At 41.8% G+C, this 24162-nt stretch overlaps 1 protein-coding gene across 1 annotated transcript in view; it reads left to right on the top strand.

The window, feature by feature from the left end:
• Positions 1-24162, top strand: part of nmo (serine/threonine-protein kinase nemo) — a 258417-nt gene that overhangs the window by 150407 nt on the left and 83848 nt on the right. The window contains 1 exon segment of the mRNA XM_076372222.1: positions 1297-1352. Within this exon segment, the coding sequence (XP_076228337.1) occupies positions 1297-1352 (56 nt within the window).

Here is a 24162-nt window from a genome sequence, read left to right as displayed (position 1 = left end):
TTTCCGAAAAACCGGGAAAGAATCGTTCCTTCAATCTGTATGGAAATAAAAGTATTTGAAATTTTACATTCGAAAATCACGTTTCATTGTCCTCGATATCATTTGCTATTGTTTTCTGCTTTAAAAACGGAGAATCGCGAAGTGATGGGAAAGTTTGTAAATGAAATTCAACGTTTTGAATGGATTTGTACATTGATTGAAAGGGGATACTGAACTTTGGAAGTATTAGTAATTAGCGAATAATTTAGGTAAAGTAAGTAATGCTATCAATATTTTCGCAATTAATTTTTGCTTTAAAAACGGCGAATCGCGAAGTGATGGGAAAGTTTGTAAATGAAATTCAAAGTTTTGAATGGATTTGTACATTGATTGAAAGAGGATACTGAATTTTAGAAATATTAGTAATTAGCGAATAATTCAGATAATATAAATTAGTAAATATTTTCGATATCAATTGCAATCGTTCTCGAAAACTTCGTTCCATTCGAATGCTTTTTAATGTGTGTTTAATTTGTAAATCATTTATCCGCGCGAAAAGTAGCATCGAATTCTATGTTCAATGAAACGATCGTATACTTCCAAATAGAACTGGTTTTTCATCGTGCATTCTGTATTTACGATTGTTTGTTTTTCATTGGAAAATTCCCTTGACAAGCGGTCCGCGAGACACTCGATAATTTACCGTGGAAATTTCTATCGGTTGATTTCAGTAATTGCGCGATCGCGGTTAAACGGAAACCGAATATAATACGAGATATTAATGTAATCAAAACGAATGGATATTGATCATCAGTCTGAAATAATATCTGTGAAATTTATGGAGAGCACGTTTAATTACAAATGTTCTGTAAATTCGTTTCATTGAAACACTGCGAGAATTTAGCTTCGCCGCGGATTAGGAGGAACATTCGAAACCTCGATGTCTCTTTCTGTTTTTCAACCCTTCGCCCTATGACCTGCGCTCTACAAGTGATAACAATCGAACCATTCCCTTCATCGTTAATTTCTTTCAAAGAACTAAATATTTAATCTATCGATAAATTTATTTACCCCTTTGCGGAAGATTCTCTGAAATAAAACCCTCAACAGATGAAGCTAAATTATATATCGACTTGAACAATAGAAAAATAGGAAACTACGTACTGAACTCTTGATGTTTCATTCTCGACATTTAATTTGAATGGAAAAGAATTAAACAGACATTTTTATATTTTATCACGGTTGTTGTAGTATTATAAAACAAGGGGTTAATTTTCCAGGAGCTTCTATTGATCGTATAACTTTTTGTTCTCGCAGGTCCTCTCGGCCCTGGACATCCTGCAGCCACCGCACCTGGACTTCTTCCAAGAAATGTATCCTTTTCGAAATTCAACGGAGTTCGCCGTCAGAAAGGTTTGTCCCCGAACTGTCCGGAAAGCTGATTCTCTCGCGTTCCTCGCGGATATCCGAGCAGTCGCGTTAGACTGCAGATTTTCATGCCAAGCATTGGAAAAACGGTTCATCTTCCGAAACCGTAATTAACCATTTCCAACCCCTCACTCTGTAATATTACAATTCATTTTCCATGTTCTCAACGAACTCAAGACAAACTTAAGTTCTCAGCACTAGAACCACCATATCTGTCACAATGACAGTTTTCAATGTTCTTATGTTGCAATTATTATTATTAATGATACTTTACAAGTGTTAACCCTTTGCACTCGGGAGGTGACTCACAGTCATCACTTCATTTCCTACAGTGAAGCTATAAAGTTTGATATTCAATATTATACTTCCTATAATCCATCAATCTGAGAAATATTCACGTAAAATAGCTTTGTCCGTCAATTCGAATTTCTCGTCGACTTAATTTTACAAAATATCGTCTTCATCAGAAAATGTTGAAATATTTCTAGTGAAAAACTTCGGAGTGCAAAGGGTTAAATATCTGAAATGATTTACAAAATAAATAGCTTCGCTTGAATATTATAATGATTATATATGAGTTACTCAGATGATAATGTTAAGTCGATTTTTCGATATTTTAAGTGAAACGAAAGTGGATCGGGGTCGAATAATCGGATCACGCGAAGTCAACGATCTTGACACGTTGGTTCCGGACTCTTTTCCCCTCTCTCTGGCTCTTCCTCTTTCCGATTCGCGCTGTGGAGCCGCGAGCCGGGTTGCTCACGCAACGCTCGTTGCCCGTCACAAACGACACGGAAACTTTTAACCCAACGCTGCCCCGGCTCCGTTGCAGCCGGCAATTAAACCGTGGAAATGGAAGAGACGCGATCGAGAAACGATCCGGGACACCCTGTACCAGAGGTTCCCAACGCGTGGGTGGTAGACGCGGTATGTTCGTTACTTTGCACTCGAGTCATTTAATTGATCGTATGCTATATTGTAGAACGTATTATAAACTGAGGAAGCTTGTCATTAAATATTAGGTTGTAACGCGTGAAATGTCCGATTTTGGCTGACCAGTACTTCAAGTTTTTTTTTTTTTAACAAAAAACATGAAAGCTTGAACGTATTTCATTTGTAACTTTGAGGGCAGACCTCCCTTTGTTCAATTAAAATTCTAGTGTATCGACAATACGTCCCCATCAAATCATAAATAACATTAACACTACAATTACCGAGTACTTGATCCGATTTCCAAACATTTCCACATAGAAACCATAGAAATCCATCGACCAACATATCAATCAATTTATATTTTAATCTATATATGAACAAATCATATTTCAATCATTTCTCGAAGGAGCAATTCGTATGCGTTCAATAAATTTGAAAAAAGAAACGACTCATTCGTCACTTCGATCCATCTGCTAGCTCCACTATTAAAACAATCGCCCACTTCCGTTTAATCGAATTATTCGTAACAGCTTTTACAACCGATCAGGTCATCGAGAAACTATGTTCGGTCCGTAAAAGCTTGGGAACCACTGTTCTATTCCAACCCTTCAGTCCATCCGCCCTTTCCGCCGTCAGGTTCCACCGCGTAAAAAGTTCGCTGCGAACGATCGTCATTCGGTAAACCGACGTTTATCGTTTTCTGCGACGCGCCCGTTGCGCTTTCCCGATCCTCCGTTTCCGTCGGAGGCCGACCGTCCCTTTCTCTTTCCTTCGCCCTGCTCTTTTCTGCGGGTTTTCCCACGGTGAACTGGGAACCGGCGGTCGTTGTCTTTACGGCGGATCGGATAGCGGAGGGTGGGTCGGTTCCAAGTTACTTCGAGGAGTTTCGATTGTTATGGGGTGGATGCTACCGTTTTTTCGGCTGGATTTCCGAGAATTCGATACAGTTCTTTCCCCGTTTTTCCATCGGGGGTGGTTGCGGATGCACCGTATTATATAGTTTCCTGAGTCTTTCATTTAAATTTACTTTAGCAATTTCCTCGGATTAACCCTTAGCGGATTAAAGTTCTTTTTTAATCAGTAACTGCAACGAATTTTTATAGTATTCCTAGCGAAAATTAGAAATGCTATAACATTTCTTCGATCTTTCAGTTTTCTTCATTAGACTACTGCAATATAGAGAAGACTACTTTTCTCTGAACCTCTCACAGAAGAATCCATTCCATCTATTCCAGATTTCCAGATTCCTAGACTTCTCTTTAACCCTTAGCACTCCAGGGTGTTTTGTAATCTATCGGCAACTGCAACGAATTTTAGTATTCCTAGCGAAAATTAGAAATGTTGTAACATTTCTTCGATCTTTTATTTTCCTTCTTAGTACAAAATTCGGATGTGTCAAGAATCTAATAATTTTAGGGTAGTTTCTTTAAGATTTATTAAAATATTTAATATTATAACTGGTTCAATATTGGAGCCTACGAACCCTTCAAAGGGTTAAATTATTTTTTGTTGGTATAGTATTATATAAGTATATAAACTATTTAGATTCACGAGTTTCTTGTTGATTCCCTCTAAGATAACTTCTACTTCCGTTTTGTGCAAATTTATTCTAATATTCAGATTCAATCAAAGTTGATCGACTCTTCTTGCGTTTCTACATGCTCTCATTTCTGATTCTAATTGAATTCGAACGCAGTGGGCAGATTCCTATGAATTTTCGACCGCCGGGGGATCGATTAAAACGGTCACAACGCACTGTCCACAGAAACACACGAATCTACGTATCTATGAAACGATTATGATTAGATAGAGAATTCCGCTGGGAGCACGGAAAGAGCACCGGACTCGTTAAACGTAGAATTTATCGTCGATGTAGAAGCGATTCAACCTGTTGAGCGCAGAACTCGATCCGTCCGTGCGCGTCGAATATTTAATCGGTCAACCGTAGAATTCCGTCATCAATATATAAATCGTACAATCCGTTGAATAAAAAAATTCAACGTTGTCCTCTAAAATATTCAACCCGAACAGTCTGTTCAAAAACTTTCCAACGTAGAACCGTAGAACAGCAGTACCGATACAGTCGAATACAGAACTACCCGACGAAAGTATGAAACAGAGCTGGACGGTAATCGCTATATAAAATTCTACGATCGAAAAAGTTCGAACGATAAATCCCGAAGTAATTCGAGGGAATATAGCAACAAAGTTGCCGGTACTCGTTACCTGTTACTACAGCGGCTCGAACAGTAAATCGAGAACAGTTCCGCGGTGTGTTCGCGCCGTTCGCTCTGACAACAACCGTCATGGAGTCCCATCCCTCGCGGCAGAAGTTCGTACAATAAATCGGGAACTGTCCCGAAGTAGAATTGCAGTATTCAAATTGACGTTAACCACTATAGAATGCCCAGCTCAGAAGTTCGAACTATAAATCGAGGATTGTTCCGAAGTAGAATCGCGGTGTTTAAATTAACGATAACCGCTCCAGCGTGCCGCATCTAGGCGCAAAAGCTGGAACAATAAATCTGGAACAATCTAGAAGCAGCACGGTAGCATTTAAATTGACCACAATCGCTATGGGATCGCGGCAGAAAAGTATAGACCGATAAATCTAGAACAGTGCGTGCGGAACGGCGGCGGTCGAATCGACGGCGTTCCTCGTAGACTTCTGCCGCCGACAGTAGAACGTTCGAACGATAAATCTCGAATCAATCTGCGCGGAAACTGTCCTACCGAAATTGACGATAATTGCTGGACGATTTTGCTGTCTGGAAGATGGCGCGGTAGATCGGGAAGTAGATTGGATCGGTGTTAACGATTTCATAGAGCAAAATACACAAAATGGGAAAAATATAATATTAAATCGTTTAATTGAAGTGCGTTATTATTATTGCACGCTGAGCTTCCTCAATATCACCGCGTTCGGAAGCATCGTTTATAATACAGAAATATTGTCGAATAATTGTTGTTTAATTGAAATGAACTATGGTAATTCGATTTGGTTGGGGGTCACCGGTGACCCCCTGGTATTCTACGTGTTTAGAAACTACCCTAAAATTATTAGACTCTCTACACATTCAAATTTGATGCTAAGACGGATAATAAAAGAAGAATAATTCGCAGATAAATTAAGCAATAAAGTTATTTTATTTAAATGTTTCACATAGCAATAGAAAGTTTAATTTAAAATACTAAATATTCAACTTCAGTGTTTTGCTGTATCAAATAAAGTGGTGACTGAGAGTCACCTTTCGAGTGCAAAGGGTTAATAATTGCGAAACAGATCGAAATCAGTCATTTTGACTGGTACGGTAGTTCTAGTGTCAATATGCTTCCTTTATTAAAATTACATTTAGCTGGTAATGTCAGTGATCGATTATAGTCGCAAAATAAATCGTAAGAGGTTAATCCTCAATGATATCCTCTTCAAACCAATAAATCTAAACAAAAAAAAATGAAATTGAGACGAGTCATCTTCCTAAACACAGTGTCGTAGCTTATAATTTCTAACAATGTCTACAGGATCAACTTCATTTTCATTACGTAAAATATAGGATTACAGTCAGAAATACGCGACGCTGCCAGCGAACGCGTTAAGTTCCATTATCTCATGACCTTCCACGTCGACCCGGCGTCCACGATTATTACCAATCCGGACCGATACGACGCGATCCTCGAGTTGCTCCTCGCAAGACAAAGTGTCTTATTTCACGTCGCAACTATGGTCCGCCTCGGGATCGAAGTTTCGGAGCGACACCGATAAATCTCCGAAAAAAACCGGTGAATTTTCTGACGTCGCTCGCAGCCGGCAGCCCCGAAAGGTCGGCCGCGTCCCCTCCTCGAAATGAAATTAAGGTCCGAACTTCTGTCCGCCGGCGGGGGCGGGCCGGACACATGTACCGAGGAACTAACCTAATAAATCTCGAGGCTGGGTTCTCGCGTTACGGACGCCGGAAGATCAATAATGCGAGAAAGGAGCGGAACGGTCGCGCGATCGAGGGAAAAACTGGGTCTTCATCGTGGACACCGTGGAACTGGCGACGCTCGAATGGGTTCTGGCTTAACACTTGTATCTCTGCAAACACACCGATTTAATTGGAAATCTTTTTTTGGAGCGATCAGCGTGACTCATCTTCGGATTTTTATAAAAATCAGAACAATTCGACGCGAATTACGTGAATTTCTCGTCCAGCTGGTTTTACAAAATATCGCCTTCATCTCGTCAGAAAATGTTGAAATATTTCTAGTGAAAAACTTCGGAGTGCAAAGGGTTGATATTCTAACTGGTTCAATATTGGAGCCTAGAGTTCAAAGGGTTAAAATTTGAATATTTCTATAGTGTTACGTTGCATTGTTAATTTCATACGGTTCTCACGCGTTTGTTTTCTATTGCAATTTCGAAGGGTTAAAACAAATTCAAGTAAATAAATGGTATTTTAAAAAATCTTGTCGCAATGCAATATAATTGAGTTCACTGTATAAAAAGTGTTTTCCATTTTTTCCCATGCAATTAGTGCAGTTTTGGCACATGTCCGAAAAAATCCGTCAGCAGCGAACTGGTTACTCGAAATTCACGGGAACCGAGTCGTTTATCGGCCGACAATCGATATACACGCGTGGCACGGAGAAATTCAAGTAACCAATCATTCTCGGCGAACAACTCTCGGCCACGATGTTTCGCTGAAAATCTCGTGCGCTTAATTACGAATGTTCGTGACCTCCGCGGTTTCGTAACGATCGCGTAACGAAAACTATCCCGCAGTGACGTGGATCACCGTTTGTTCGCGGTGATCCACGTAACCGTCGAGCGAGCGCTACGTAACCGGCGACGGGTTACGTAAGAGACACGCCGGCCATCGTGAGAGGAATCGTCTTTCCTTTCCCAGAATTCCCAGCCTCCCGGAACACGGCCGGACATTCGGCCGGACACGTGAGAGATTTCGGTGGGAAAGGATATCATCCCGTGGCTCCCGCGCGCGTTCGACGCGGATCCATTAGGCTACGTTTACATTGCAGCTCGATAAAAGCGTTGATATACGGTGTCGGTCGCGCGAGGGGTTCCTTTTGTTGTCTGTTGTTCTCGATGACGGGAGATGGGAGATGGAGGGATTCATTGGGTTCTGCGTGTTTGGAAAAGAAAATGCTTGTAGGTATTAACCTTTTGTGGACGAAGATTTCTTGTAATATACAAAAGATTCAACAGATGAAACTGAATTACCTATTGATTAATATAAGGAAAGGAAACTGCGTGCTGATCTCTTGCTGTTTGAATGAGTACTGATTTCTGTTTGAGTAGTTGAATCGTTTGTTTGCACTTTAGTAATCGAAGCATGGTTTGGTGTCGGAAATATCGATATTTGTGGAGTTAACTTTCAGTTGGCAATATGGATTTATTAGGCTTGAGTTTTTATTGTTATAGGTTCTGTGATCATTTTGGAAAATTCTGTATGTGTATAAGTTTGTGAATCTATGAATCTAGGAATCTAGGAATCTAGGAATCTAGGAATCTAGGAATCTATAAATCTATAAATCTGTGAATCTGTAAATCTAAAAATCTGTGAATCTGTGAATCTATGAATCTATGAATCTATGAATCTATGAATCTATGAATCTATGAATCTATAAATCTATAAATCTATAAATCTATAAATCTATAAATCTGAGAATCTGTAAATCTAAAAATCTATAAATTTAGAAATTTATAAATCTGTAAATCTGTAAATCTAAAAATCTAAAAATCTATGTATCTATGAATCTATAAATCTATAAATCTCTAAATCTCTAAACCTATAAATCTCGAAATCTCTAAACCTATAAATCTATAAATCTGTGAATCTATAAATCTGTGAATCTATAAATCTGTGAATCTATAAATCTATAAATCTCTAAATCTATAAACCTATAAATCTCTAAATCTATAAAAATATCATTATAATCCTTGATTCACCACGCAAGGGACACCGTAACGAAATCTTCATATCATTCTCATTTATCGTATTCTGATTAGCAGAAAACAAGACAACAATTAAGTCTTCCTCCTACCTGTTATATAAATCAAATAATTAAGACCAAACGATTATCGTAACTCCCCTACGAACGCGTCAAAGAAAGCTCCCTCGACCAGCTTTTCTCGACGGCATGATCGATACTCTCCGCGAAGTTGCAATGTAAACGCAGCTTTAGGTACGTACACACGCGGAGGAGATCCGTGGATCCCGTGGCAGATGTAATGGCCTCCTTTTTCGGTTTCCTTCGCAGTCCCCGTGGATTTTTACGAGCGACGTGCGGCTTCGTTTCACTGATGCCCGGGATAAGGGAATCGTGGAACATTCTTGGATACACGGTGACTCAAAGATCGTTGTCGGTGGATCATGTTCGCATGGATTCGCGTTTGTTGGAGAACTTCTCGCGTGGAACGGGAATTACTTGGGAATTCGTTACTCTTATTGACACTTTGCCTACTGGAAGCCTGTTAGTAGATTCCTCGGTGTTCGTAACAGTTCGATGAGTTTTTCTAGGTATAGCGATATAAGTTCACCTCAGTGAAAATTGCCAAAAATTCAGTTTTCTGAAAATCAGCATCTCAGAATTTCTATTTTAATAGTATCCAAATTATGAAAGCGTTTTTGCAAAAGATTTCCAAGACTAGGAGATCCTTTGCATCTCAAGAAACATTGTTCTAATTTTTATAAAAATCCGAAGATGAGTCACGCTGATTGCTCGGTAGTTCTAGTGTTAGTAATTTCTGATTGAGTATGGCGATCGATTCGATTATGTTTTACTCTGTAGAACGTAATTGTCAGTGGAAGCGACTCGCCAACGATCCGACGGTTACGTTTCGAGTGTCGTCATTAATACAAGAGCTAATTACATTTCGCCCAAGTTTACTCGGCGCTAATATTTATATAGTCTCGACGAAATCGAGCGTCTCGCGAATGCAGCTCGCTGCCTGGTCGCGGAATAATAGCTTACGTAACCCGCACTTTGGTGCACAATACCGAATCTCTTATCACACCTGACTGATTAACAGTCAAGGTTGTTCGGAATTTATTTTCAACGTTCAGTCCTTCTAAAACGTTCAACGCGAACGTTCATTTCACGGAAAGAATTCATTAATCATAGAAAAAAACAATTCGAATACTTGGTTATTTACACAGTACACCACTCGGGTGAATAAATATTAAATAAACTAATTATTTTCCAGTACCTATTACATCTATCTTCAACCTAGTATCACGCGTACGAACGATTCTTCCTTCGTCGTTACTTAATTCTCGTTCATCCATTCGAAAACTTTTCTTTTCCACCAGAAACACGTGAAAACTTTCGCATCAACCCAACGATTATAACTTTCGGTTTTAATTACGAGCGAGCACTGTTGCCGGTGCAAAGGACACGCCGCGCGTGTGCTAAAATTATAACGTGCTCCGCGCTTTCGAGCGACAGCGTGCATAAATGGTGGATCGTAGACGATTTCGCGGGGCCTTTATCGCGGCGCACGTTAATTCGGTTAATCATCCGCGCAGAGAGAAATTCGCCCCGCAATTGGTTATTCTCGACCGTCTGCCGGCTTGGAAATTAAAGGAACCAGGTCATCTATTACCGAAACACAGTCTCCGTGTCGCGGCAAACATATAAATATTAATCCCTACGCGAGCGACCGGAATATTCATGTGCGTTCTTGTTAATTAGAAGACAGCGCTCGCGCGTAGCACGCGGAAACGAACGTTCTTAATGAATCGGAGACTGTTCCTTTGTATTCGACGCTTGTCGAACCTTTCGCAGTGTTATTTATTTAACGTACACTTTGATTCGACGTTACCAATTACGACAGTTACTGATTTATCTATGTCAACTCGAAAGAGTCTTCGTCCGCGAAGGGTTAACGAATAATCTGTTTCGTCTCAGTTCGTGAATTTTAAAAGGTGAATTGTACGTATTTCACGTATCGAATTGTACTCGATATCCTCCGCGCTCGATGAAAAGAAGGAATCCACGGATGTCGATATCTCGTTTTAATCCGGCGCTCGGCAATCGTTATTCACGGTCCGAATTAAGGACAATGAAAACGTCTCGTCTGTCGGTGGACAGAACGGCCGATGCATTTTTAATTTCTCCCGAAGCATTCAAATGTCAGTCGCGAATTCGACTCGATGGATCCTCGTTTATTTAAAGCGTTCGATGGTCCAGAATCGATAACGCGGGATTCTCAGGGTCCGCTGAATATTTTAGACTTCTTTTCCGTTCGGCCAGATACATCTCGTTGCGAAACGGGCCACCGTTTCGCTGATTTCCGACGGGAACCGCGGTATTGATCGATCGATCAACGGGGAGCCGATGGATACCGAACCTTCCTTGACCCAAAAACATTGAATCATTGCACAATTGTTCTATTAACTTAATTCTTCTCAATATTGTAGCGTTATACAAATTTGGTAACTTCAAAACTTCGTGAATCTGTAATCTTCCACTCACTTCATTGTTCGAAGCATTGAATCATTGGACAATATTTCTATTAACTTACTTCTCCTCAACATTGAAACCTTAAACAAATTTGGCAAATTTGGTCCCTCAATGTACGTATAATTTCTCTTATAATATAATATCATAAAACATAATATAATATCAAATTTATAATATAATATCATAAAATATAATATAATATCAAATTTACAATATAATATCATAAAATATAATATATCAAATTTATAATATAATATCATAAAATATAATATAATATCAAATTTTATAGTTTTACTTACGAAATCAAGTGGTAAGAGTCACCTCTCGAGCGCAAAGGGTTAAACTACCTCTTATTTCACCGCAAGTAACATTTGCAATAAGAAACTACGTAAACTCAAACGTAGACGTAATTCCTACAGCATACACATTCATGCAGACAATAAAAACATTTTGCAGCAAATTTCCAACGACTCTCCAGTTCCTGTTCCGCGCGAACCACGGCGGACATTAGATTATCGTTAGCGATGGCGACTATTAGCCGCAGCCCCCTTTGTCCCGTTGAATTTTTTTCCTCCTGTTTCACCTGCGGCGGAGCGAGTTCGTCCTTCTCCCGCCGCCGTGTCCCGTCATCCTTCTCGTCGTCGCCCGGGGATTATGTCGTGCACACGAGCCGTCCAGCGGTGCATGCACCGCTGCGATCCTGATGAGACACGACGCGATAGCTCGATTTACTGCTACCAGTTTCTTCGTCGTCTGGGCCCCACCTGTTTCACGGTGCGCGCACCTGATCGATTCGGGGGCCGACGAGTTCACCTTTTTACCAGATGTCGTCTCTCCCCTTTCTCCTCGTCCGGGCCTTCGTTCGCACTACGAGGATCGGGTTTCGGTAATGCGGGGTGCTCCTTCCGAGCGACACCTTCTGTCACATTGATCAACCCTTCGGCAGAATTTTTGTATTTTATTCAATTCCATAGATACGATTCGGTTGATGTTCGCATCGCATGGGTTAAAATCATTTTTAACCCCTTGGCTGATTTCTTTCTCAACCCTGATCGATGCGACTACTTTGTCATTGATAGTTTATTGGAGAAAGAGAAAAATTCTAAGCATAGATAGTTGATCACAGAGGAATAATATTTTTGCTTTGCATTCGAATGAACCGAGTAACATATATATTTGTTGAATCATGTTGAAAATTTTCACCACGTGCCTCGTTCGTTGTTGTAAAGCAAGGGGTTAATACAAAGGATTTTAAGTATGAAAGTAATTAATTAGTAAGGCAGTTTAGAATTAATAAGACGATACTGGAGGGAATTGCTGTTGAGGACTCGAATCTCCTTCGTCCGCGAATTTAGCGTATCAAAAGTGAATCGATCGAAAGTGATATGAGAGGTCTGTGATTTGTTTTTTATTTCTATATTCAACGGGAACCCTCGATGCGAAATAAAATTCAATCCTCGCCGAGTTTCAGCGAATGAAAAATACGACCGATCTTTATTAAATTTCGAATATCCATTTCATGGTTCTCGATATATATTATATACGAATTGGATCAATAAACGCAGTAAAATTCCCGATTTAATTGCAACAGATCTCCTTGTTCATCCGAATCACAGTTCGCATCCTCGATATTTCCTCTATCTCCGATCGAAGACGTCGAAACAATGAAAAAACCCGACACGGCTCACGGTGGTCGCCATTAATCCCATTAACGGTCCAATGGGGGTGCGTTCGCGCGCGGATCGATTCTAATTCCATCTCCATGGATAATTCAGCGTCGCCGCGCGGCGCCATTCAAGGAACTTCCTACCGACAAGTCGAAGTTCGCTGAAAGCGGCCGCCTAATTTCTAATTAAGCAGCCCGACTAACCGCGCGCCAGTCTCACGGACAGGCGACACGCTAAAGAGATTAGCCGGCTGATATAGTGTCCGCGGCGAGTCACTGTCGCTGCCATTAAATCCTTCGTTAACGGCAGTCGCGAAAGAGGAGCGTCCTCTCGATGAACTTCCGAATCGGCCGATCCGTCTGCGAGCCGTCGCGAGGACCCATTGTCCGCGCGACCAGCGAAAACTCGAGCGTCCCGGCGATTAAAGGATCAAACCGTAGCGATCGTAACTTTCGAGGACGCCGGAGATCGATTGCTTTCGGATTAAAGCGTTTCCGGCCCCGTGAACGGCGCCCGCGCGACCGTACGAGGCTCCGCTCGAAGCTACGGAACTTTCGCGTGCAGCTCGGGAACGACTGCAGCTATCGAAGTTGAATAAACAGGAATTGAAAGTACCGTTCACGAGCTAAGAAATGTGTATCTGTTTTGTTACGTAATCGCTGTGAGGTTCGGTAGATTTTTAACAGCGCAGGACAAGTTTCTGCGATCGGTACGTGACGAATTTTGGTGGTTTACTGTTGATAGATGAAGTAGTTGATGTTTTATCTTGATTGTTTGAGTTGAAATGAGTACTGTGGAGTGTCTTCTTCGATTTTGGGGAGAATGAAAATTATGGGGTGTCAGATTTGGGCTGTATGGTGAAATGATCTGTTTGAATCTCGTAAGGGTTGGTGTCGTGTTCATGTTGAGCGTTGATTTAAATGACACTGATCGTGACTGCGTCAAGCAAATTTTCTGAGGTTTGGTAGGTTGTTACAGAGAGGATGTAGATATAAAATGAACCCTCGTTGACGAGTGTATCTTAATTCGTTCTCGAGATACACGCGGAAGTTCGTTAATTTCCAATTGGACCCCGTTCATTGATCGCGGTACTGGACGTCTTAGCTCGCAGACGGAGCTCCAACATTTGCATAAATCGAACGTTCGTAGCTTCCGCCGTGTTGGCCGAGGCTCACGGGGTCTTCCTCCGCGACAGCGGCTCCTTGATTGGATGAATACATATCGGGCAGGACGTCGTTTGTGCCAGGTAAATATGAATTACTGATTCGACTGCAGACGACCTTGTCTCGGCTGAGACCGTCTCTGACTAATTATGGCGATTTGATAGCGAATTTGAGAAAATTGTCGACAGAAGGGGGTATCAAAGAATTGTAATTTCCGTAGTTGAACGTGGATATCGAAGAAAGCAGCTTCGATCAATCGCAAGATCAGGATTTCCTCTTTCCATTCACTTCTAGCTTCCCTCTAACTCAAACTATTTATTTCCAAAATCATTTCGAATATCCAATGCTTCGAAGATATCAATAATAGCGAAACAAACAAATCGAAACCAGTCGTTTTGACTGTTACGGTAGTTCTAGTGTTAAAATATATTACATAACAATATATCTGAGTTTTTCTATGTACAGTGATATAAGTTGACCTCACTGAAAATTACCAACAATTCAGTTTTCTGAAAATTATTCGGTACGCAATGTGTTAAATATTTTAATGAATCTCAAAGAAACTACCCTAAAATTATTCGATTTCCCACGCATTCAAATTTGTTCTAACAAGGAAAATAAAAGAAATGTTGCATTTCTAATTTTCGCTAGGAATGCTATAATATTCACGTGAATGTCTCGTCGACTTTCACAAAATATCGACTTCATCTCATCAGAAGATGTTGAGATATTTCCAGTGAAAAACTTCCGAGTGCAAAGGGTTAACACTTCAACGCACAACTCACTCCCAAATCCTTCAAACTTCAAACTCTCATCCTCTAAACAGCTAAACTCCTTCCGAAGATCCCCAATTCCCTAAAAACAAACATCCCCGCAACTTTCACACCTGCAGCAACTCGTCGCAGCCCATTTCCCCGAATCGCTCGCCCATTCTCCATAGAATCCCCCATTAATCCCCGCAACCGCCGTGAAACCTCTGTTCAATCCCAGCGACGTCTTCGCCGTCGCCCCAGCGTGCCAGACATCGCAGGAATGGCGGCCGAGGGATGTTGCGATTCCGCCGGAAACCGCCACCTAATTTCTAATTAAGGATCCTGCTCGATTAGCTCGCTTTCAGCGGAACGGGGGTTCAGGGGGTTGGCTCGCAGGCCGGCCAGACGCGGGGCCGGGCGCCTCTCTCGTCTGCCGGCGTGTTCACCATGAATACGCCATGGCGGCCGGGACACGCGGAGAGTTGTGCTCGATGGCAATCATGGATTATTAATGCGCACGACACAGCGCTATTGATAGGTCGATACCGCGCCATTACCACCACCCTCGAACCTCTGGCTGCTGCCGGTCTCTCACCCCCTTACGACCGAGGGGCCGCGGCTCGGGTTTGCTCTCGGGCCAGTTTACACTGTTGCGCGACTGATAATATAACTTCCTCTTGAGCTACGATCGATCGATCGCGGACCAACGGACCGTCCGGCGAAACCCCGGCACGATAAACGGGACTGCGGACGCCTCTGTAAATCACGGTTTTCGCTCGGGTGACCGGAAAGTTTCGAATCGACGCGCGCCGGTTGAACGGCCGATTTCTGGGAAATCGGTAATTTAACGCGTTGCGTACCGGTAATGGGAAATCTTGTTTTTATATAGATTTTATATAAGTTTATGTTAAATTAAATTTAACTTGTTAATTTTTAGTTAAAATTAAATTAATAGCGGCCGATTTCTGGGGAAATCGGTAACAGCGCGTTGTACTGGTAATGAGAAATCTCGTTTTCTATATAGGTTTATTATAAATTTATTTGAAATTAAATTTAACATTAATGTTAATTTTTAGTTAAAATTAAATTAATAACGGCCGATTTCTGGGGAGATCGGTAATTTAACGCGTTGCGTACTGGTAATGAGGAATCTTGTTTTTATATAGATTTTATATAAATTTATGTTAAATTAAATTTAACATCAATATTAATTTTTAGTTAAAATTGAATTTATGTTAGTGGAATTCTGTGAGCCACCGGTGGTACACGCCGGTATGCACAAGTTAAAGTTCTCATTTAAGTTAGATTCGTTGCAAATATTCTGCAAAGATTGTGAAATCAATTCAGTTGCGTGCGTGAGCAACAAGTCTCTTTCGTTATAGAAAACGTTTACCTCAGTTTCACTCGTTTCCTCTGAATATTCCAGGAGCACGGTGTCTGCGACCCGTATGATGTATATACCGAATTAATTGTCACCCGCAAAAAGTTACGGCCATTTTCCGTACGGACGCGTAATCGTCCATAATTTTGTCTGCCACCGGCGACAAGCGAGGGATACTCGAACGACCCGTACGCCGGGATTTGATTGCTCTTGCCCCCATCATCGAGGAAATTGATATCGATTACGAGGATCACGCCCCTTATTCTCTTCGTTATTCATCTTCGAGCTTCCCTGAAATTGTCTCACGGTCGCTTCGGTTACGCGATCTCCTTCTTCCATTGTACTTCGAACTGGTTACGGTATTTTGAATAATCAGATGAGGCGGCAGCCGAAGTTCTGTCTTGTCGAATTCTTTTTTTTTGAAGCGTGCACCTAAGGGCGTACGCGATCAATTTCGTACCGAATAAATTACATTTAATGAGAATTAAGTGGGAGATCGAAATCGTTTGTTTTAAATAAATTTCATTGGATGTGTAATGAAGGACTGCGGTTACAGAGTTACGATATGATTAAGTAATAAATAAGCAGCCGAAGCAGAGATCCGATGGAAATTTTAAGGGAAGTTGCTAATTATATCTAGGAACATTTTTTTTTCTTTTCTGAAGTTTCGAAGTTGAAGTTTCGAAAGAAATCAAATAGGAAATTGTTAATTGTACCTAGAAACATTTCTTTTCCATTTTCTGAAGTTTCAAAGTTGAAATTTTGAAAGAAATCAAATAGAAAATTGTTAATTGCACCTAGGAACATTTTTTTTCTATTTTCTGAAGCTTCAAAGCTGAAGTTTCGAAAGCAATCACAGAGAAAATTGTCAATTCTACCCGAGAAAATGTCTGTTCTACCTTCTGCAGTTTCAAAGCTGAAGTTTCGAAAGAAATCAAATAGAAAATTGCTAATTGTACCTAAAAAAATTTCTTTTCTATTTTCCGCAGCTTGAAAGCTGAAGTTTCAAAAGCAATCACAGAGAAAATTGTCAATTCTACCCAAGAAAATATCTGTTCTACCTTCAGCAGCTTGAAAGCTGAAATTTCGAAAGAAATCACATAGAAAATTGTTCATTCTACTCGAGAAGCTATCTATTCTACCCTCTGCAGTCTCGAGGCTGCAGTTTACCCCAATTTCGAGGGACACCCAGTGTGCACCGCATCCGCCGAGAGCCGGTTCAGTAAACAAAAGCACGTGACCGCCATTTCGCAGGTGCCATTTAGGCGATACAGGGATTAGTCGGAGAGAGCTAATAATTGAATCCGCAGCATCTATGACGTGCCCCGCACCGTAATGGTTTGTTTATCCGCAACCGGTCGACTCGTCGAATACGTTATCTGGTAATGGTAACAAAATTGTGGGCTCTGGTAACAGCTGCAATCAAGAAGCGTTGTAAAGTTAAAAGTAAAGGTGTTGTTTCAATTCGTGAACCTTGGTGTCGCAATGGAATGGAACGACTAGTCCAAAGATCGGTACCGGCGATCGAATCTGTAGGAGAAAGAGAATTTTAAACAGTATAATTATTTCATGACAACTCACAATTTAGATATTCATCATAGTACTCAAGTGAAACTATTCATTTCCAAAATCGTTTCAAATATTCGATGCTTTCAAGATATTAATAATTGCGAAACGAACAAATCGAGACCATTTTGATTGGTACGCCAGTTCTAGTGCCAACTTCACGTATATTTGGAATATTCTAGATTCACAAAGAACGACCATTATTAACACAAAAATCAACATAGAGAAAATCAATTTAGCCCAGAATATAAAGCTTTGAAAACTCATTCAAAACGCGCTTACAGTCGCGTCATTCATCGATTACACATTCATCGTTCATCAGTGTAACTATTCACACACGGATACATCCATTCGCACAAATCGAATGGCCTTTACTACGAATAATAATCTCCGTTGATTTTCGCTGTGCTCGTGTTGTTAGTTTTAATTGAAAAAACCGCGCGAACTTGTGATTTACTTTAATAGAACCGGAAAGAGTAGCTCTCGCAGCGTCGGGCAGCTCGTCGAAGATTATTCGCGGAGTCAGGAGGAGACTCGACCCGTAACGAAACCGGCGCGGAGGCAGCCGAGGCTCGATATGGCCGCGGAACACGCGAACACGCGTATCGCTGCTCGTACACGCCCGTGGGTAATCATATACAGTGTGGCCGTAGAAATTGCCCCATTGCAGGAACATCGATGCCCTCGGGTTTAATTTTCAAGTTATCGTGGACGAATTGCGCGCGAGTGTCGGTTAGGGATCGTCGGTCGAAATGATTTCATGAAAAATTATCGCGTGTGTCGTTTGCGGTATTAGACGGTGTACCATTCAGGTAAAATGGACGTTCGAAGGGAATGGATCGTGAGCGTTGAGATGTTTTAGATGCGAGCACTCGAATTGAATTCTTGAAATTTCTCTGTAGAAACTCGAACAGTGTAATTAGTTCGTAATTCAGTTATTGCTGAATCAGTTTCTTCAATAATTTCTTAGATTATGTTTTCGATAATTCCAAAGAGAAATTAGGAGGAATTTTGACACATTAGGTATATAATATTTAATATTCCCTAGTGCAGTGTTGTATTCTTGGTTTTATTGTAAGACTCTGAATTCTGCTGATACTCATTGTAACATACAATCGAAACCAAGTTTAAATAATTCCAATATCTAACAGAATACCAATAATCGCGAGACGAGGAAAGTAATAATGGAATAAAGAGGAAACATAAATATGATGAATAGGAAAGTAATACTAGTGTCCATTTTACTGATGGTAGACTTGTCAGAACTAAAATTCTGTGCCATTTGAATCATCACAACTTTTATATACTTTCATATACTTTCATATAGCAACACATCCATCCTTTCCAAGCAAACGAAGAAATTCGAAGCCTCGAGTCACCGGATCATTACAACTTTTATATACTTTTATATACTTTTATATAGCAACACATCCTTCCTTTCCAAGCAACCGTCTCCAAAATCAGCAAAACCAAAGAAATTCCCCGATAAATCGAAGCCTCGATTCACCGGATGGTCGGATGACCCGAACGAACGTTCCCAAATACGTTGCACGGCTCGGGCAAAACGAAGATATCGCGGACACCGCGCGCATCGGTGCGGCTTTATCTGCCATCGTTGCAATAACCCGTTCGTGAGACTGATACAGAGTCCGCTGGAAGGGGAAGAAGAGAGGCGCGAAGGGCGAGGCGGGGCCCGGGGAACGCGGACACGACGCGTTCCTCCTCTTAATGAGTGCTCTAATGAACACGTAGCGTACGTATTGCCCGATCTCGGTGATCAATTAATAGACCGGTTACGGTTATCGCGAATTTACCCGACGGATCCGGATATTAGCGTCTCCCGGATCGCGTTCATTGCGCCGGGAAGGGGCTCGCGGGGTGCAAACTCCGCTCCGCGCGTAATCGCGCCGGCTCACGCGACCGCGCGCCCCCTCCCCGCCGCTCTCTTCCGGCGAATTTGAATATCTTCGGATCCCCGAGGCTCGCCGATCTCGAATTTACGAGTGGCCGATCGTCGTTCGTCCTGCTTCTCCCGTTTCCTCCCCTTGTTTCGATTACCGTGCAGCTTCTCGCGCGTTTTTCCCGTTGGAACCCTTCACTTCTTGAACCCTGTGGCACTCGGTTTATTTATATATTCGCGATGTTGCTGGGAATGTTGAAACACGTGCGCGAGTAAGGATTCGAGTGAATATTAACACTTTACCGCGGGAAGGCAGCAAAAGTTTCAAACTAAGTTCAATATTAAATATCAAATTTTATATAAATATAAAATTTATATATATAGACCGTTACATTTTTCCAGTGTTAGGCAAGTAACAACAAGAATAAAAATGAACAATTACAAGGAACACAAACAAATAAGCTTCATCCGATTCTAGGAACCAACTGGCGCTTTCAGACAGTGTAACGGAGAAGCGCCATCGCGTTTGGCTGAACCGGTTAAATTTCCCCATATTTCGAATTCAAAGTCATCCCCACGAATCCAGGAAACAATTAAACCGTGAGGAGATCGAGCAAACATAATGATGCTGAAAAAATAAGAGCACGATCGGATCGAGAGACTTAAAGAACAGGGCAGGGTTAAAATCGGAAAGAAATCGATGGGTTCGTGGAGGGTTTATCGACGGCCGTTTTAAACGTGCCCGGGTTTTATCTCGCTACTGGCAGCGGACGGTATCGCGGCGCTTATAAGCGTCGTTTCGAACTTTGCGAGCGTAATCGTCGAAGATACGACGACGGATTCGGTTTACGAGAGAACCAGCGATCGGAGATTGGCGAGACCGACTTCGGGTACACCGAGTTCCGTGGCGCTTTTTCGACGTGCGCTGTACATTCGCTGATCGATCACGGATCTTTGCGCTGCGGGATGGTTTATTAAGATCGTAAGCTTCTGTCGGATTTCCGATTTCCCCGATCGCCCGCTGGAAACACGAATTTGCATAAAGATCAGCGGTCCGCGAATCAGTAATAAAATTTTAGTGCTTGTCGAGCGCTTGTTTGTTGCTCGTGGCATCTTGAGTTCGGCTTGATGACTTAACCTTGACGGGATTATTTATTCAATCTGACGGCGATGAATATGAATATTCTTTGGAGAAGAGATCGACTTTAAGGAGCCGAACTCGTTGGGGAGATTCTTTGAGATTCATGGAAACTTCCGCAGATGATGTATGGATCGTTTGAACAATACAAATGGAAACGTCATGATCTCTTGCTAGTCTAGTAATTAAATCACTGATTTGCGTCTCAGTATCTCGAATATAAAAATTTCATCTCTCAAAATTTCGACATTCGTCTGCAAAGGGTTCAAGTATTATCTAACCGCTCACGAAACGGAGCAACTTAACCTTTGCACTCATATTTCTGAGTAGAAATATTTAACATTTTTTGACGAAGACGATATTCTTTGAAATTAACTCGAAGGGAGAACACAAGTATATTAAGGAGCAAAGCTATGTTATTCCAATATTTCCCGTATGAAGCCGTTATACAAAGTTCAGCATTAAATATCATATTTTATAGTTTTCATGTGTCGAATCAAGTAGTGACTGAGACTGAGAGTCACCGAAGGGTTAAAACTATCTCCCAACCATCCTCAAAGCGATGAAACAATTAGCAACTATTTTCCCAACAATTCACAAGAGAAAAGTTTCACCGAAACATTCGGAAACAATAAGAATCCCTGAACAACAAGCGAAAAACCTACTTTTCGTTCGACGAACGTTCTCTCGGCGAACTAGTCCGCGAAGCGGCGAGCTGGCGCAAACATCCTCGCCTCGGCCCGTCGATAATGAATGAAACGCGGTCAGCGTTACGTCGCGATTCCGCTCGTCACGCGGGAAGTTCGTGGCAGCGCGGCGACGCGACGGGGGAAAAGGAACACGGGCGGAGGCGGGGAAAAAAGACGATTCCGCGGAAATGAGAACCTGTTCGACGTATCCCCGGAGGGATCCGCGCCGGGTCGAAACAGAAAGGGTCGGTGGGAGGGGGTGAAAGGGCCCGGGCAAAAATAATATCGGGCTTCGGGCGAGGGTGGCTGCTGCGTGCGCGTTTCCTGCGGAATCGAAGCGCGGGCGACCGTGAAACCCCGGGATTCTACACCGGAAACCGCGCTAGCTCGCTCGACGGTGACCACCTGCGCGCGTACGGCGCGTTGATGGAGAGAAGGCGGTTGGAAGGAATGCGGGTGTATAGCGAGCACGAGCGTCGAGCGAGAAGAGGTCGTCGATTGTGCTTCAGGTTTTGAGGAGAGCTAGTGAGTCGCCATTTTGAGAGAGGATAGATTATATTGGAGTTGTGTTAACCCTAAACATCAATCAAATCAAAATTTTAAACTTACGGAAGAGAATAAGGAATTAGATTTTGTAAATTTTACTTTGGATTCGTGTTATACGTATCTACAATGTTACATGCACGTAGGATTAGCAATTAATCTTTTGAAGATTCTTCGAAAGATACAAAACCTTCAACACATGCAACTGCATATCAATTGCTTAATTAATGGAAAATAAGATTCTGATCTCTTGCTGTTCGACTAATTAACCCTTAGCACTCCAGATGGTTTTCTAATCTATCAGCAACTGCAACTAGTTTTTATAGTATCCATAGCAAAAATGAGAAATGCTATAACATTTCTTAGATCTTTTATCTTCCTTAGTGCAAAATTTGGATGTGTGAAAAATGTAATAATTGTAGGGTAGATTTAAGATTCATTAGAATATCTAATATTATTCCTGGTGCAATATTGGAGCCTAGAGTTCAAAGGGTTAATTAGACAGCTGCCAAGAAACTTTTAGAGTCATTTATGTACGAGATTGTAGAATGGTCTGTCTAACCTATTGAAGACCGTAGAATCGAGTTATACAACCTTGTACCATTGAATGGATTTCTTGGCTAAAAGGATTGAACACGAAGTAATGATGATAGTTGGATGTCCATGAGTAAGTAGGGACATGAATGATATTTGATTCGAAGTTGGCGAGTAACAGGTTTGTTGCCTCGCTTTGTAGAGTGTTTAATTAGTCAACGTGGAAAGGAACACGACCGTTTTCACACGCATTTTCGGCTCTGGTATGCTATGTACATGGTGTTTCGTCTTTCGTAACCGGCTCGCGCTCGCCGCGTGGGAAACTCGCGTGCCCACCTACGTGACCGGCCGTCACCCGGTTTCTCTCCCCTGCACGAGTCTCGATCGAGAGGCTGTTTAACCGTTCCACAGTGGAGATTTTTGGGAATAAGTGATGTTTCCTTCGTATTATTAGAAGAGATATAATTGTCGTTTATTATAATTGACCCTTTGCACTCGGATTCTTACTAGAAATATTTAACATTTCTTTACGAGGCGAAGACGATGTTCTTTGAGACTAATTCGAAGAGAAATCACCAGTACATCGAGGAGCAAAGCTGTTTCATTCCAATGTTTCACGTATCGAGGCATTATACAAAGCTTAACATTAAATATCACATTCTATAGTTTTACTGTGTCAAATCAAGTGACTGAGAGTCACCTCTCTAGTGCAAAGGGTTAATACAGAAGACTATGGATTTGATTAAAAGAAATTTTAATCGTCGGAGTGCCGGTAGAGCAGATGAACTGCTCGGAATCGATGAGTAAAAGCTCATGTTCGCGTGAATACGCGCTGTTCAATTAATACTTAATGTGTACAGAATGTTTCATCGGAAGATTATCGTCGCGAGAACGATTGTTACGAACGATTAACGACTGTCAGCTCGGGAATATGCTATTTCCGATGATCGCGGGAAAATCTGATCGCGCGGCCCATTATCAATTGGAATTTAACGGGGTCGGAAGGGATGGCAGCGTTTGTCGCGATACCTCAGACGGAATAACGGTTATCAATAGCGGTATTAATTATACCGATATTAATTAACGGCGCGTCGACACCGTTACAATTCTGCGCCGGATGGACGGTCCCAGTGTTATCGAAGTATGCATAAGCGATTATCGATGGAACTGTAATTATTCGGTTAATCTCGAATACAGCGTTTAATAATCATCTTAAAATCAAGCTACAATGTCCATTGTTATAAACTACACCGTCCAATAAACTTCAAACACATCCTCGACTTCAAGAGGAATAATTACGCATTGTTTCCAATTAATTCGAAAAACTAAAGGTCCAAGGGAAAATCTAGAAGCTTCAAAGTTGAATCTACGACAGAAAAACTGCAGATCGCGTTTACTTTCCAGTACAGGCGCGAAATAGTTTCGGAACGCGGCGCGACAGTGGTTCTCAACTCGAGTCGCTGCCTCTCTTGTCGCTCTTTGCAACCAAGCCGCGTTACTTGTTTATATCTTTCTTCTCCAGTGTCACTTGCATTGTTTATACAAAATTTAGTAGTACAGCATCTAATCTAAGTGTGTCTTTCAAAAAACAACGATATAATCATCTTAATTTCTTTAATTTATCAGTTCCTACGTACAGTCAGTTATTCTGCGATCGAATTTCGTTCGTCGACGATCAATTGGTCCCCAGATTTCTGTAGAATTCTCTGCCTAGTCTCGTTTCGAAACGGAAAAGAGAAAGACAGAAAGAAAGGCGACCGGAAACTCGAATGTGGGTGGACGGCGCAGTTTAACTGTCTTTTTCCGCGGGACGGGGAACGTTTCTAGGTCGAATCGCGCGCTTTTCCTTTCGATCGTCTGCCCACAGCGGCCTGGTCTCCCCGGCCGATTTCCGTTCTTCGCGGTGATCCGTGGATCCGTCGCGTCGGCCGCGTGGGAGGTCGCCGATGACGCGACGTGATGCAACCGCGACGCGACGCAACGCAACGCAACGCCGCCGAGACGGGACGAGGCGCACGGAAAAGAA

The sequence above is a fragment of the Nomia melanderi genome, chromosome 11 (assembly GCF_051020985.1).
Source record: "Nomia melanderi isolate GNS246 chromosome 11, iyNomMela1, whole genome shotgun sequence".
NCBI lineage: Eukaryota > Metazoa > Arthropoda > Insecta > Hymenoptera > Halictidae > Nomia > Nomia melanderi.
Note: the sequence above shows the minus strand (reverse complement) of the source record. Positions and strands in the feature narration are given on the sequence as shown.